General features: G+C 39.0%; 2 protein-coding genes across 5 annotated transcripts; both read right to left on the bottom strand.

Moving 5' to 3' along the window:
- Positions 1-954: 954 nt before the first annotated feature.
- Positions 955-4,729, bottom strand: LOC105421760 (uncharacterized). Of its 3 annotated transcripts, none has more exons than XR_016048141.1 (3): positions 4,400-4,708; positions 1,151-4,306; positions 955-1,039 (listed from the first exon to the last, which is right to left on the bottom strand). XR_016048141.1 is itself a non-coding variant. In XM_088856525.1 (2 exons), the coding sequence occupies exons 1-2, from the start codon at positions 4,414-4,416 to the stop codon at positions 2,248-2,250; spliced, it is 2,076 nt and encodes a 691-aa protein (XP_088712651.1). In that variant the 5' UTR covers positions 4,417-4,729; the 3' UTR covers positions 955-2,247. The 3 variants fall into 3 exon arrangements, 1 of the variants encoding a protein (XP_088712651.1); XR_016048142.1 differs by having other exon boundaries at positions 1,177-4,306; XM_088856525.1 differs by having other exon boundaries at positions 955-4,306; positions 4,400-4,729.
- Positions 4,730-5,194: 465 nt separating this feature from the next.
- LOC18424007 (Subtilase family protein) lies at positions 5,195-15,504 on the bottom strand. Of its 2 annotated transcripts, none has more exons than XM_006828601.4 (3): positions 14,394-15,504; positions 11,256-11,457; positions 5,195-7,515 (listed from the first exon to the last, which is right to left on the bottom strand). In XM_006828601.4, the coding sequence occupies exons 1-3, from the start codon at positions 15,020-15,022 to the stop codon at positions 5,947-5,949; spliced, it is 2,400 nt and encodes a 799-aa protein (XP_006828664.1). In that variant the 5' UTR covers positions 15,023-15,504; the 3' UTR covers positions 5,195-5,946. The 2 variants fall into 2 exon arrangements, with proteins under 2 accessions (XP_006828664.1, XP_088712650.1); XM_088856524.1 differs by lacking the exon at positions 14,394-15,504 and adding an exon at positions 12,579-13,746.
- Between the last annotated feature and the right edge of the window lie 362 nt (positions 15,505-15,866).

Below are 15,866 nucleotides of genomic sequence, written 5' to 3'. Positions count from 1 at the left end.
TTCAAACAAAAAAAAGGCTAGGTTAGCTTGTTTGATATTTTTGAAGACAAACTTCAATATTTTGAACTCGACTTTGCCTTCACTCGAATCGAGCAAAAGCCTGATTTATGAAAATCCCCTAAGCTCAGAGGATTGGATAACTGAACTTCCATCTTATTCGTGCATAGCGGCCCATACCTAGCACACAAGGTTCAGCCACTAGAAGAGGAGGGATAGTACAATTTGGACTATCAAAATTGCATTCTCACCAAGAATACCGAATTTTGATTTCGGGGCATATGGTACAATTATGTATGTGATAGATATAATTGTATATGATCCGGATCCTGCTTTCTAGTAATACAGATCCGTGTTCATGTGCTAACCATCATATAATTTTCGTATAAGAAATTGAAAAGGTTGGCAGAGACTTGCAATAGAAACATAAAGCCGCCCTCAAATCTCACTGAGAATTACATCCAATGCAAAAAATCCTCAAATTAGTCGTCTCAATAACCTACGTGCACCCCACATAAATCCAGCGGTGTGCATTACTCTATACAGCTGAGACTATAAATCTCATAGTTTTTTGTATGGGACTTAAGGCTCCTTAGGTTGTCCTCTAAAGTGATTAAATCAGAACCAGTATTGAGTTCAAAATATTTTTCGCCCTGCATGTGATCCTTCTTTTCAAATTTGGATTGCTTATTTTCTTGGGGTGTTTTACATAGTGAAGAAATTTTACACATATATCCAAGAGTGTTTTGGGCTGAAGATCTTGCATTGTTTGTTCAAATCCCACTATATCACTTTTGTGTATGATTTGAGCCTCTAATTCAACCAAAGTCGAGTGCCAGTAGCGAAGGGTTGGCAATTTCAAGACTTGTATCTCTTAACAGTACATTTCCTTTAGTTTCAAAGATACATTATTGTGAGTTGCAGATGACGCAATTGATACGGGCATATCATCAGATGAACAACAAAGCAAAGAGAAGGCTGTTAAATCTGAATAAAGGTTGAGATAACAAGAAGGAACCATTGGTGAAACATGCGCTCTGACCTGTTTCACAAAGGAATCAACAATCTCATCACCCTGATTAAGAACAAGTTTGAACAAAATCTATAGCAAATTAACAATCTTGAAAATGTTATGAAAAAAATATATGTTAACCTCCAATGTGCAAAAACTTGGCTCACCCATCAGATGACATTTCAATGAATCACTCTCCTTGCAATCAATGACCCCGGGAGGTGGAGGGGAGAAAACCACTTAATCCAAAGAGGAGCTATTGTTTGAATCAATGAAACCCCTAGTGGCCAAAAAATGCCTTTAGCACTCAACCTTCACCAACAATAATGGTCCACTTGAACCTGCAGGCTCAAGGTTCCTCAAGTATCAATAGTTGAAGAAGTAATGCTTAAACATGCCACCTGGTTATTTCATCCAATAGGCTCAAGATCGACTTCTACTCTGTTGATGAACCAGATCGTCAAGCTTGATACCACAAGTGATGACCATTGTAATGTGATCCTTCAGCACGTATATTTTCTCTGTCTAACACAACAAACCAGCTACCATGCAAATCTAACAAAGAATACCTCTCTATTAGAATGGGCAAGTTCACCAGCTGGTACAATATGACCTATGCACTGACAACCAAATTATATAAACATATCAAATTCACCATGAAAACTTATAGCAGAGGAGATTTTAGATCATCAACTCTGCTTGGGGACAGGTAAGGATATAACACCATGAACTAAAAAATGGATGCGGTCAAGATCTTATAGATCACTACCAAGTTGTAGAAGTTCAAATAAGGTATTTGTCAATTATATCATCTGTGACGCAATTTCAAGAAACATTCAAGTCGGGCAAGTGTTGCAATGTATGATTTCTAAGCCCCATTTTTCTAATCATCAATACCTGCAACTCCATCTCAAACCTATATGAGAAGGCATCTAAATTCTTAATCTGAGGCTGTGACTCATCTTCAAATATGTACACGGTATTCAAGACCTGAATTCTATCCAATCGCTCATGAATAGTACCAGTGAAAAATAAGAAGCTTCACTGTCTCTTCCAATCACTGATATATGAAGAAATAATTAGAGATGGCAATACAATGTTGTTGTAGATGGTCGTTAGTCAGGATCTAATAATTCTTGTAAGGCAAAAGTTACTGTCACAGGTCAAAGAAAAAAAATTCCAATTGAAGTAGTCCATCATTCAATGCATAGTCTAAAAACCATTTCAAATAGTCATCATTACATGCAACTCCATCTCATATCCATATTCAATAACACTAACAAGGCACTCAAGTCATTGCTCTGTGGGTGTGATCCATCTCCAGAGAGAAAAATGTGGACACTATTCTTGACCTCAATCCAACTACAACCAGGTTGCTTCTTCACCCCTCTTTCCTTCATCAATGACCAAATTTTCCCTGCTTCTCTCATCTTGCCCACCCCCACATACAAGTTATACAACATCAAATAGGCCCCAGAGCTTTGTGGTTCCATTGCTAAAACTTGTGAAGCCGCAACCTCTCCAAGCTCAATATACCCATGAAGTTTGCATGCCCCTAACAAAGCACCCCACACAGTAGCACTAGGCCGTAAATGAGATCTCATTCTCTCAATCAAAGTATGAGCTTCTTCAAGAAACCCAAATCGCCCAAGCAAATCTACCATGCAAGTATAATGCTCAGATGTTGGTTCAAGACCACAAGTGTGTGTCATGAGATCAAAATAGTAGCGACCTTCTCTAACAAGACCGGCATGACAACAAGCATTGAGAACACCCATGAAAGTTACTGGATTGGGCTCGATATTGGCCAACCTCATCCGATCAAAGAGTTCAAGAGCTTCTCTCCCATACCCATGTTGAGCATATGCACATATGATTGCATTCCATGAGATAATGTCATAGTTTGGCATATATTCAAAAGTAAACATGGCTTGATCTATGCTTCCACATCTAGCATACATACTTACGATCGCATTACCAACTGCAATTACAATATCCCAGCCAAACTTAATACTCAACCCATGAACCTGCTTCCCACAATCTAAAGATGGTAAGATAGAACATATGTTTAACACACTCGTAAAGGTGGCAAAGTCGGGATTTGGGCCGCGTATCCGCATCTCAAAAAACAATTGTAAGCCCTCTTCCCCACATTCGTTACGAGTGTATCCTGCAATGGCCGTGTTCCACGAAGTCTCATCTTGACAAGGCATCATTTCAAACAAGGAACGAGCAGTGATTATATTCCCAAGGTGAAAATAACCATCCATTACAATGGTCCATGATACAACATTTTTACATGGTATTTTAATAAATAAAGCATGAGCTTCTTCTGCCAAACCACTTTGGATTAGGCCCAAAAGAAGGCTATTCCATACAAGAACATGTCTCTTGGGCATGCTCAAAAATAGTCGGATCGCATCATGCAGCCGGCCACAATTCACATAACCATTGATCATTGCACCCCATGACCCAATATCCTTTTGAGGCATTTCCATGAAGAGCTCCTCTGCAATATCAACCATCCCATTCTCTAAATAACCAACTACCATGGCATTCCATGAACGGATATCTCGCGCTGGCATTCGATTAAAAAACTCGCGAGCTTTATCTAAATTCCCTTCTTGTGCATGTGCGGACACCATTATCGTCCAAGAAGCCGCATCTTTCACAGGCATAGCTTCAAAGAGTTCTTTTGCCTTATGAATTGCATTATGGTGGACCAGGCCAGACATGACAATGTTCCACGAAATCACATTCCTCTCACGCATTACTTGAAACAAATGATATGCTTCTTCCATCATGGCATTGTGGACATATCCCGTTAACATTGCATTCCAGGAAACTAGATCACGTTGGGGCATCTCGATGAACAATAGCCTCGCATTTTGAGTCTCCCCATTAGACATGCACCCCGTAATCATGGTGTTCCAAGATATGAGATCACGCTCCGGCATCTTGTAAAAGAGTCTTAGAGCTTCCTCCAAATTGCCTTGCAGCGAATACCCTCTGATCATTGAATTCCATGTCACCACATTTCTTTGAGGCATTGTATCAAAGAGTTGGCGAGCATAATCAACCAATCCTTCACGCATGCACTTGGTAATTGTGGCATTGAGAGAAACTTGATCAAAATGGCAATTGGGGCCATGGACATTGGTTCTTGGTTGGAAATTGGCACCAAACCCAATTCCAAAATGAGGCCAACCATGAATTGCTAACCTAGAGAAGTGGTGCTTGTTCAAATTGGGGGCCAGTGTATGTAGCCTGGGAAATTGAGTAGGAAGGAACATCCACCTGGGGAGGAGAAAACCCAACCATGCTACATAAGTTTTAATGAAAAATGAATCAATTTAGATGGTAAATTACAAAAAACAGGTTCCTCAGTACTTGTTCAGAAGGTACATTAACTATTGAAATGTGGCCCTTTTCATCAGAATAATGGAGTTGTTGCTTGTATTTGGACTTCTCCAATCATGTCCAAAATTCGCAGGATTTTGGATTGGATAAATGGTTTTTATTCAAAAGGTAGAAGACTTGAAGGTGATCTGATCATTCAGTGGACTAAAAAAAACAAGGATAGTTTTTATTCAAAAGGTCGAATACACGAAGTTGATTGGGAGAAAGCACGCGAGCGTTTCTATGCTTTTAGAAACACGTGTGAGATTTGGGAAGGGGGAACTTCATTATTCCATTCTCATTCAAAATGCATTAAAACACGTACTATTTTTAATACAATCTTTTCTTTTCTTTTCTTTTTTCTCCCATCCATAAATCTTAGATGATCGATTTAATGATTTTTTAGCATCAAAAGCACCACTTCTAAAGAATTTTTTGAGATGGCCTCAATTTTTTATTGTTTTGGGGCCTCACCTTAAAATAAACATTCTCTTTATTTGACACATAGATGCACATGCCAAGTTCCGGCTAAAACTGGGGAGGGTAGTACAATGGAGGACAAATAGGGTAGATTGTGAAAGAGAATGGCAGCAAATACCCACTAATGCACTTGAATATCACAAAAATACACTTACTTTAACAATAATAAAAAAACCTTATTATCATCATCAAAACCTTTTCCCAATTATTTAGAGTCGACTAAAAACAATCAGAACATATCAATTACCCTCATTCATATAATTCACATCCCTACAAAATTTGCTACTTTCAATACTTACAAACAAATTTTTAAAATTTAACACTAAATGTTACATTATACCAAATTGCAACTTATTATGGTCTTAGATCGAATGATCCTTCATGGTAATTCATACATAAACCATACTCTTCCAAATAAAACATCCCAAATTACAGATCTTTTCCAAAATTTCAGAAAAAAGAAACATCATCATAGAGCCAGATACATGTTTCTTCATGTCTCCCATCACAATCCAAAAGATACATCCAATTATCTCTCTCTTACCCTCCTTTCTTCTGTATATTATACACACAAATACAATATTTCCATTCAACATGGGACCTAAACAGATAAAACAAAAAAGCCTAGCTTACAAATAAATAAATAAAACCCTCAGTTTTCCATAGGAAATGCAACAAATTAAATAAACCCTAAGAAAGTAAAATCTAGATAACCCCAAAATGCACTTTATAGAGAGAAAAGCTGAAAAAGAACAAAAAGAAAAAAAAAAAAAAAGGAAACAAAATAAAAACTCCACCACCAAAAAGCCAAACCCACCTTCCTAAGAAACAAATTATAAAAGAAAAGAAAACCCAAAAGATTTACATAACCAAAAACCAACATTCCAAGGATAGGAAACCCAAAAACTTCCCCAAAAAACAAAAAGAAAACACTAAACTCCATCTAACCCAAAAAAACCCCCAGCCAATAGAGTTCTTATTTTACCTCCAATTCTTTCTTTTCTTTTTCTTTTTTGTTTTTAGGAAAAGGACCCTAACACTAAACCTGGCGTCAAGTTTTAGTAGGGCTCTTGCAAGGTGACCACAATAGGACTATTAACCACATGCTTCCCATCGGTCCAAGTCACATACCCAGTACTAACCCTTGAACCCCCAGCCACAAGCTTAACAGCCCTAACCTCAACCCTAACCACAAAACTTAACCTCTGTTTAACCTTGGTAAACACTAGTTTCCCTGGTTCAACACTAACCACACTCCCTAATGGTGCCTTAACTGTAACCTTATAAACCGAAGGCCCATCCCCCACATTGGTTACTGTCCTGATAAAATGTGTGGACATCTTTGCCCTACCAGGAACTCGCTCGAAAACTGCAGAAATCGCTGGGTAATTCAAATTGCCGGCATGGGTAACTTTTTGGCTGCACTTCTCGGGCTTTCGAGTTATAATCTCAATATTCTTTGCACTATAATTTGAACTGCAAAGGAAATCCACATGATCCTGGATCGTCAGATCGTAGACCAAGCCTGGAACCATGGCGCGGTTTGGGTCCACGTGTCCTGCCCCATAATCCAATGGGGAAGATGCATTCCAAGTGGCCTCGTCGAGCATGTGGGGCCCACCACGATTGTCTCTAACATATGCAGTTGTCATCAGGGCCGATCGAATCATGCTGGGTGTCCAGTCGGGGTGGGCCCCCATCAAGAGGGCCGCTAAGCCTGACACGTGTGGGCAGGCCATTGAGGTTCCCGATAATATGTTAAACTCGGTTTTTCGACGGTCAGATGTGACCCCCGCAGGCCCTACATCATCAGTCCAGGCTGCTAGGATGTTGACACCCGGTGCAATGACATCAGGTTTCAAGATCTCAGGAGCCACCGGATTTGGGCCACGTGCTGAGAAGGAAGCAACCACTGGAGCTGGCCGCACACCAAGCTGGGTCCCTTGAAACCGAATTGTGGCTGTCGGATTCTTCACAGAGTTGACGTAAGAACGGACAAGATCGCCCGCATTCGCACCAATAGCAGCAGCTGGTAGAACATGTGAATCCGCCACCAGACCCTCTCCATCGCCTGCCCCGTTCGCCAAAATCATACCTACACCTCCTGCCTCTTTTACGACTATGCCCTTGTTTACACGTGCATTGCTCCCCCTATCACACAGCACAATTTTGCCCCTGACCATCTCGGGATCCAACGAGTTCTCCATACAAAGCGATGAGGAATAACCGTCACCACCAGTAGCAGGGGCATTTCCAGCATAAACCAGGGGAATCTCAGGTTTTTGGCTAAGATGGGGACCACTGTATAGACTGACTCCCGAAAATTTGACACCATTGCCCAGAGAAATTTCAGCTGGAAAGTTCCGATCGAGCGTTCCGGCACCAACAGTTGTGATCCACGGGGCAACATTCGTGACTGTCGACTCGGCGGGGCCCTCATTACCAGCAGAAGCAGAGACAAAGATGTTGTGTTGAGCAGCAGCAAAGGCACCAATGGCAATGGAGTCAAGATAAAATGGAACGACCCCACCGCCAACAGAGAGGGAGATGACGTTGACGCCATCAAGGACCGCACGGTCGAAAGCAGCCAGGATGTCAGAGTCGAAGCAGCCCGAGGTCCAGCACACCTTTTAAGCCACAACAAAACCATGCATATTTAGCATAATCTATCTTAAGTTTTCTCAGCCACAGAATTGTCCGAAATAGTTGAGTCCAGGTACAGGTCCCATACGAGTTGTGTGGGATCTTAATTTCTCCTATTGAATCCCTACCATGGATGGTGAAGATGATCCAAAGTTCCGCAAAGTACTTGCACTGACAGTAAAATGGAAGTACATTACATAGCAATGGATCATCTCAATCTTCTATTCTAGGCATCCAGTGGTGGAGATTGTGGTCTAACATGATCTTGGCGACCCAGTGTCAGATCAGTCACACAATCAATTTTTGTTGAGTTACTTTGCAAAGGAAGTTCTATGCAGTGGGATAAACATAACGTGTAGCAACCAGCTATTTTTACTAATCACACTCTTCAACATCAATTCACATACCCAAAATTGCTGGTTTGGGTCATTTATCACACCACCTTAATACCAAGTGAGATTAACTAAAGTTCAAGTTGCCATTGCCAAAACCAGATGGTGGCAAAACTAACCTCGTGCCGTTTCCTTGACAAGTAATGTGGGTTCAAACCTGAGTCATCTAATGAAAGAATGAAATTTCATTTGGAGAAAAGATGGATCAACCCAAAGATCATTTGCCTAGCACCTCCAATCAATGGATGATGAACAGTGTGGAAGAGAGAATGGAACACATCAGAACCAACCAAGTCGTGGCCATTCATTGAACTGTGTTAGCCTCAGATCTATGGTATGTCATCACTTACTCTTTTATTGAATTTTGGGATAATATCGAGTGAACCTTCCTCTGTGTTAGCAGTAAATGGCACTGGAATGTTTCACCTCTAACATGCAGTGGAGACTTAGCATCATGCAAACAATAAACTGTGTGAAGTATGGTATACGGTAACTACCCCTTTAATTTGGTAGTTATTTTGATCAGCCACAAATTAAATGGAGAACATATGCAACTAGACTAGAAGTTGTATTTCAAACATTTGTTAGCAGCACCTAAACCTCCCTCTGTCAACAATTAATGTCATTTCTCTGCTAAGTTTATCAGCCATAAAAAGTTGAGGAACGATACCGATCATTGTCAACATGTAATCAGACGACCAGCTACATTTGAAACCTTAATGGCAGATTATGAACACCTTAGACACCCATTGTTGGCATGGAATGGGTGAGGACCTGCTAGAAACTTGTTTGAAATCAAAATGCTAGAATATAATGTAAGAAATTTTGAAAGTGCTGATACCAATTGTGGAATTTTTTTGGGCTGAAATCAGTGCCAGTGTTCCTGTAAATAGCTACAAACTTCCAAACATAGAGAAAGTGAAATAGGGCATTTGATAATCGCATAAAGTGGGAAAAGTGCCGGACTTCCCCTATTACTGTAGTTCACCTGTTTGGGAACAGTAAAAATGGGGGAAAAGTCAAAACATAAGTTCTACTCATTCACTATTCCTTTAGGGAAAGTTGTTGCTTTGGGTTACTCCAACAACTACTTTCAGCGAAACGCATGCCATCAATTCAAGTTAGCATTGGGACAGTGGCGTTATAATAATATATATTACAATATTATACTATTATTATAGTATTATATATAATATTATATTACATATTAATAATAATAAAAAATATATGGTAACATAATATTATAATAATATCTTTTATATATTATAATATGCATAATACAATGTAATATATCTTACATATAATATATATACCAGCTTTCCCAAAGCCAAAATGGTAAAAATATTAGCACTACAATTTATCAAGGAAAAAGTTAATATAAATGCAAGGTTCTAAACAATCAAATTAGAGCGCACCTCAAAATTTTCACTAGAAGAGGGTATTTTGATGCCCAGATATTCTCAAGGATCATCTTGACCTTAAGATGCATGAACATGAAAAAAAAACAGATTTCAACTTTCAAATAGTGCATCTTGTAATGAATTTTTAGACCGTCAATTTTCAAAATTTTCAAGTTTTCATAAATCTGCTCGATCTACACTATTTTTTAAGCTTTAAATTTGGTAATTAGATTTGAAAATATGTTTTAAGGCTATCACAAAGATTTCCGATAATAAAACTACATTTCTCAATACCATTTGAAGGTGTGCTTTACTTTGATTGTTTAGAGCCTCGGCTTTATACAAACTGCAACCATTTATCAAACAGGGTACCCAACTTTCAGGCTACCAATTTTCACTTACTTCCCACAATCTAGAAAAGTTTAGCAAGGATTTTTCACAGACTCTGCAGTGACAGTTATCAAACGCCATATAAATACTATCATCATTACACACTCTCTCCTTGTTAATAACATTCTCTCTACATAATTCATCACCTACCACTTCTCTCTCCACTCAAGTACATCACTCTTTTTCTCTCTCTTCTCCTCACCACTCTCTTCTCTGCATGTCACTCACTTCTTTACTCTCTCTCTCACAACACCACCCCCTTTCCCTTTACACCACTCTATCTATCACTTCATCAAACCACTTAATCCCACTCAACCTATACACATCATACACACTATGCTTTCCTAATTATAACAAATACCTCCCACATTTTTCAAATGTTCACACTCATTTTCAATTTTTTACACCAACAAAAGTAAATGTTGACTTTCACATTTCTTCCCCTCATAAGCAAGCCAAAGTTGAAAAGGAGAATTGTGAAATTCAACATTTTCTTTCAGTGATATAAAAAATTAAAAATGAATAGGAACCTTTAGGGGAGGCTATGGGTCATAAATAGAGAATCGTAGTGTATGTAGGTTGAGTTAAATTGAGTAGTGTGATAAAGTAGTAGAGAGAGAGTGTGTGGTAGGGTGAGAGAAAGCAAGAGTAAAAAATTGAATGATGTGTAGAGAAGAGAGAGAGTCGTGGTGAGTTGAAAAGTAAGAGATCGAAGAAAAGAGCAAGAGAAAAATAGTGATGTACTTCAATAGTGAGAAAAGATAGAAGTAGTAGGTGAAGAATTAAGTACACAAAAGGGAGTGTGTAATCAATAAAAAAAAGAGTGTAATAATAAAAGTATTTAATGTTCTCATAATAATATAAACATTGTATAAATACAACGATTATTTCATATTTCTCTATGTTTGAAAGTTTGTAGCTATTTCACAAGAAATTTGGCACCAATTTAAGCCCACAAAAAATCTGACAATCAGTATCTGAGCCTGCAAAATTTCCTACATATGATACATGCATCTGTTTACATTTCAACAAAGGGCAATGATTTTGAATGGAGAAATATAATATGATCTACATGGTCATAATAACAAACAACGGCCATGTGCATTATTACAGCCTAATCAATGGTTTAGACAGCGACAGATGGTAGAGCGTGGAATTGTAATGCAATTAATCAATAACATTTTTGGAGGGACAAGTCTGTTCAGTCACCATCCAACCCATTGATGGGATGTTGTTAACCTTGTGGTCATGGAATTATCATGACCATGTAGCTCAAATTATACTGTTCCTTTCCATGTTTGCAAAATTGTTGGGCAAGTCAGCGCAGGTTGGGAGCCAAGTGATGCCAGGCCAAAAAAATCCCACAAATACCTGAGTCTCACATTTTTATCACAATTTTTTTATTTTCATATTAAAATTTGACTTATATGACTAGACTCTTCCGAGTACGACCTGGGGGGACCAGACTCAAGCCCTGGTGGGTCCAAGCCTGAACCAGAATTTTCAAACACTAGCTCCTTTTGTGTGTGAGAGAGAGAGTACCTTATAGGCAGCAAGTCGGGCTTTTGGAGCCATACCAGCAGCGACACCATGGGCATAGCCGAGCATGTCAGCAGGGTACACATAGCGGCCTGCAGCGATGGAGGCAGTGTGAGTGCCATGGCCATCTGAGTCACGAGGAGAGCGGTACTCTGCAGTCTCGTTCATGGGGCCACTCATCGCCTCATAGCCCCCCGAGAAGTACCTGTGAGACCACAATATTTCTCACTCATAATCTGTAACTACAAGCCTTCTCTCTCTCTCTCTTCCACCCTCATCTTCAATCAACTAAGAGAGTAAGTGAAGGAGATGGTCCGGGCTATAGGAAGAGAGGGGATTATACTCTTAAGACAAAGAAGAGGGAGGGTAGGCAAGGTTAGAGGGAGGATAGAGGACCAGAAAACAACCCCAAAAACCCAGGATCAAGGATCATGCAAGAGAGGTTAAGGGTTCAAACTCGAGTTCTAACTCGCAAGAGGCGAGTCCATGTCATGTCTATCAGAGACATGACCAAATCTATCTAAAAATACTAATAAAATAACAAAAACAGCTGAAACTCCGGAGTTTGAATGTTCTGTAGTTCCCGCTTTTGCACCCTGCCCGTCTGAGTGACTGGGGCGAGTCCGAGTTTTCAAACATATTCAAGCTAGTGATTAGAAAGACCAGCTCAGGCTCTAACTCGCAGGGCCCCAAGCCCAAGTTCCCCTACTTGGCTCGAGCAATTGCAAGTTAAAGCTGGCAGGTTTTTACAAGAAAAATAAGGAAGAACATATGAAAATGTTCGAAAACTTAAGCAATTATGGATGTATCGGTGCGTTATCTCTGGCTCCCGATTCAGCTGGAGAAGGCGACCGATTTTGGATCCAAAATATTATGGGTTAGGAATCTCAATGACGGCGAATATGAATGTTGTAAAAAGTACAAGTTTAAAACTTTAAAATGGTGTTTCTAAAATTCTTTCACCATTTTTTGAAATCCATATCAAAGATGGATGTTTGATGGTTTCAACTACCTCCATAATGAGATGGATACTTTTCCATAACTGAGTCCTGAGGGAACCTTCTCCCTCTTCCCAAGTTCAAATCGAACTCCCAACCACAAGGCCGACAAATAAATGAGCATTTATACCCTACGATTTTCAAGTGTGAAAAGCAATGCTAGAAAATCTGAATTGGGACCCAAATCATAAAGGTTCCAATTCTAACACGCAGTGTCCAACTCGAAGTATTCCTAGATCAAATTGAGCAATTCTAAAATCGGATTTGTGTACTAATTATAAAGAACATGAAAAATAAACTTAGAAAATATGAGAACTGGGGCAAGTACCTGGATCTTTGGACGAGAACCACCCATCTTCTATCAAGTTCCAACTAGGGCGATTCCGAGTAGAATCCTTAATTTTTCAATAATCATTGAAAAGTTTTCCCTTATGTGGTTTGCACAAGTGTTTAAAAACCGTATTAATAGGGCAGATTGTTCACCTAAAGCTCCATGTTGGTTCACTGAAACAGCGATTTGGATCGGGTCTAAATCGGTCTGAATTAGGAATCCAAAAGCTTCACAAATAAATAAAATAAAATAAAAATTAAAATAAGGGCTCATCAAGTAGGGATTTGGTGGGACCTAATAAAATATTAAATAAGTTTAAAAAGAGAAAAAATATATACAATCGTGGGTTTTAAGTGGATGGAACCATGCCATCCCAAAACCCGTTTTGGTCCCAATTGATTCCCAATAGAATTTGGTTCCAATTGATTCCCAATAGAATTGACAATTCAAATTGAACATCAGGTTTTAAAACATTGGTTTGCACATTTGAAGGACTGGACATGTTAAACATAAACCAAAAGAAAAATGAGGAACATCTCCCCCAGGATCGAATGTGTAGTTTCTTTGGACACTTACGAAAAATAAGCTCAAAAAAAAAAAAGGTGAGGTTTGTATAAGGTTGCAACTTTAAACCATCAAAGTAAGGTGCACCTCCAAACTTTGTCTTCATAACCAATTTTAATGCCTAAAACTTTTAGGATGGCCGAACAATCTATTTTCATCTCTTAAGTAAGAAATTTTAAACTCAAAAAATAGTTCAAATCAAACACATCCAAATATCTCGATTATCAATTCGATAATTTTCTAACATAAAAATAGCATTTTCCAATGTATTCAAGAGGTGCACCTTAATTACTTCTACAAGTTAAGACCTTTTCCCACAAATAAAAAAGATCTCATTTTGTTCACGTGTATAGAACCCCGAAAGGACCACAGGGGCCAGGATAAATCATCTGGGAAAATAATTGTTCAAAAGGACTCAAGAAACATAACGAAAGGACGTCCTCAAAAAAGTAGAACTTCTGAAGGCTTTTTAGGGGTAAAAAACAGCTAATAAAACCAAAACAAATAAATACAAATAAATACAAAAATAAGCCCAACTTCCTCGTCTTCACATCTGGAGACTGACTCCACCACTCTGTTCTCACAACTGGGCGTACAACAATTAGTCACGAGACACTTCTCCTCTCTCAAACCCCACAAAATAACAAAAAAGTTGAAAAACAAGGATAACTACTAATCCAAATCAGTAAAAAATAGTAAAAAAACCAAAAAAATGAGACATTCCATGAGAAAATAAACATAAAATCTCTGTGACTCATTTAAAGCGGCAAAGATTCCATTCCAGTGGGATTTTACTCATTATATTTTCCTTTATCTCCTGTATTCATTGGAAAAAAGGAGAATAAAATGGAAAAAATCCCATGAAAAATGAACATTCGAATGCAACAACTCGGCGATTATTTATCTGACTCGGCCATAGAATCGGCCCTTCTTTTCATTCTATTTCAATCAGCAACATAATCACCAAAATAGATATTCCTTTTGGCAACAATTAAACTTCTATTTTTACTTTTACTTTTTGTAAAAAATAGTCGGCAGCAAAGAATTACTGCTTATTGACAATGAAAGCTTTTTTTTGCCATATTCCCGCCATTATCAATCAATATGGAAACTCATGATTTGGTTGGTAATAGAAAAAAAATAAAAATAAAAAAAGAAATGGACCCCGGTTCTAAAATTTCTGAAGAGTAAATATTCATATTTTTTCATCCCCACTGAATTACCCAAAAAAAAAACAAAAAAATTTACCTCGCTCCAACGAGTTTACGATTACAGGAACTGGCCGAGAAACCGCGTCCTTCAACACACTCGCCCTTCCAACTTGAAGGAACCGGCCCGAGTCCACGATCCGAGAAGCTCCTCCTTTCCGGCCAAATACCCGTATCCAAAACACCGATTATCAAATTCGACCCGAAGTCTGACTCGGCGAGTAGACCCATTGTGTCCTTTCTCTTTAAGCCGAGGAATTGAGGAGATCGAGTGGTCTGAAGTTGCCTTGCTTTATCAGGAATCACAGAGAGTATTCCCGCCATTTTCTCGAGTTTTTTGGCCATGGACGGTGTGATTTTTGCTGAGAAGCCATGAAACACTGTGCTGTAAGTGTGGATTAAGGTGCCGGAGAACGAGCTTGCCAATGATGGGTTGCCGGAAACTTGGTTTTCCGGCGAAGAATCACTGGAAAATAGAGACTGGAGAGTGGATTGGTACCAGTGTTTATGAGTTGGGAAAATAGAGGGTTTTGCATCGTGCTTTGCTCTTATGATGAAGCTCAGTGGCTTCTCCTTCTCCTGCTGGCTCGTCTGTGAACTGAGAGAAAAACCCAATAAGAGGAAGAGAGAGAACAGGAAAAAGGACTTGAAGTTTACAGGGACCGCCATGGCTGGTTCAGTGAGAGAGTTGCAGTGATGGAGAGGGCAGGGGAGTGAATTTTATAGGAGAGGAAAGGGAAAAAAATTGTGGGGTTTAGTAAAATAGATGAAAATAAAAGGTGGCAATTTATTCACTCGAAAAAAAGGGAAAAATAAGGGGAAAAAGGCGGAGTGAAATGATTTGCGCTGGCCATTAATGGGCAATGCTTGTCAGCTTGGCCACAATAATCTTCATCCATCTTTCGTACGTAGCTATTCTTAGTTTTTTTTTTGTTTTTTTTTCCATACTTATTGACAGTAATACCTTGTCCTTCTAAAGAAATGACAGTGTATGCTCCTTATTTTTATCCTTTTTGAAAAAGGACCAGGGAATGTGCATGCTGTGGTCTTTGTTTCTGTTTGGTAAGTGTTTTAAAACCAGAATGAGGATCATCTCGTAAGGGGTGGCGATGGACCCCACTAGACCCAATAACCGATGGTATACCCAACCTCGGGTCCACGGGTCCAGATAAGGGTTCAAATTTTAGACCTAAATACTTTTTGGTTCCAAGTTCAGGTCGAGTCGTACGCAACCCATACCCATAGTCATAGGGTAATATGATGGTAATCATGTGTTTTTAGGCACAACTTAGGTGTTCATATTATCACAATATACGCAACATTTACAGTATTATTGGCAAAAAACTCATAATCACAAGGAATATGATGGTAAAAAAAAGGCAAAAAAAAAAAAAGCTCATAGTCATAGGGTGGCAATAGATCTGGCCAGACCCGAAGTACCGATGGGTCCGAGTACAAGTCCAAATTTTGGATTTAAATACTATTCGGGTCTAGGTCCAACTGGACCCCGACC

The sequence above is a fragment of the Amborella trichopoda genome, chromosome 13, assembly GCF_054954075.1.
Source record: "Amborella trichopoda isolate Santa Cruz 75 chromosome 13, AtrichopodaSantaCruz75HAP2 v2.0, whole genome shotgun sequence".
Classification (NCBI taxonomy): Eukaryota; Viridiplantae; Streptophyta; class Magnoliopsida; order Amborellales; family Amborellaceae; genus Amborella; species Amborella trichopoda.
The sequence above is the reverse complement of the archived record's forward strand: the minus strand, read 5'-3'. Positions and strand labels throughout refer to the sequence as shown.

Bases quoted from the DNA above. Each gene is read 5' to 3' on its own strand.
- LOC18424007 (XM_006828601.4), bottom strand. From the start codon at position 15,022: ATGGCGGTCCCTGTAAACTTCAAGTCCTTTTTCCTGTTCTCTCTCTTC. The intron at 11,458-14,393 runs GTAAATTTTTTT...GTGGTCTCACAG, and splicing joins CGTAAACTCGTTGGAGCGAG to GTACTTCTCGGGGGGCTATG. The intron at 7,516-11,255 runs GTACTCTCTCTC...GTGGCTTAAAAG, and splicing joins CCCGACTTGCTGCCTATAAG to GTGTGCTGGACCTCGGGCTG.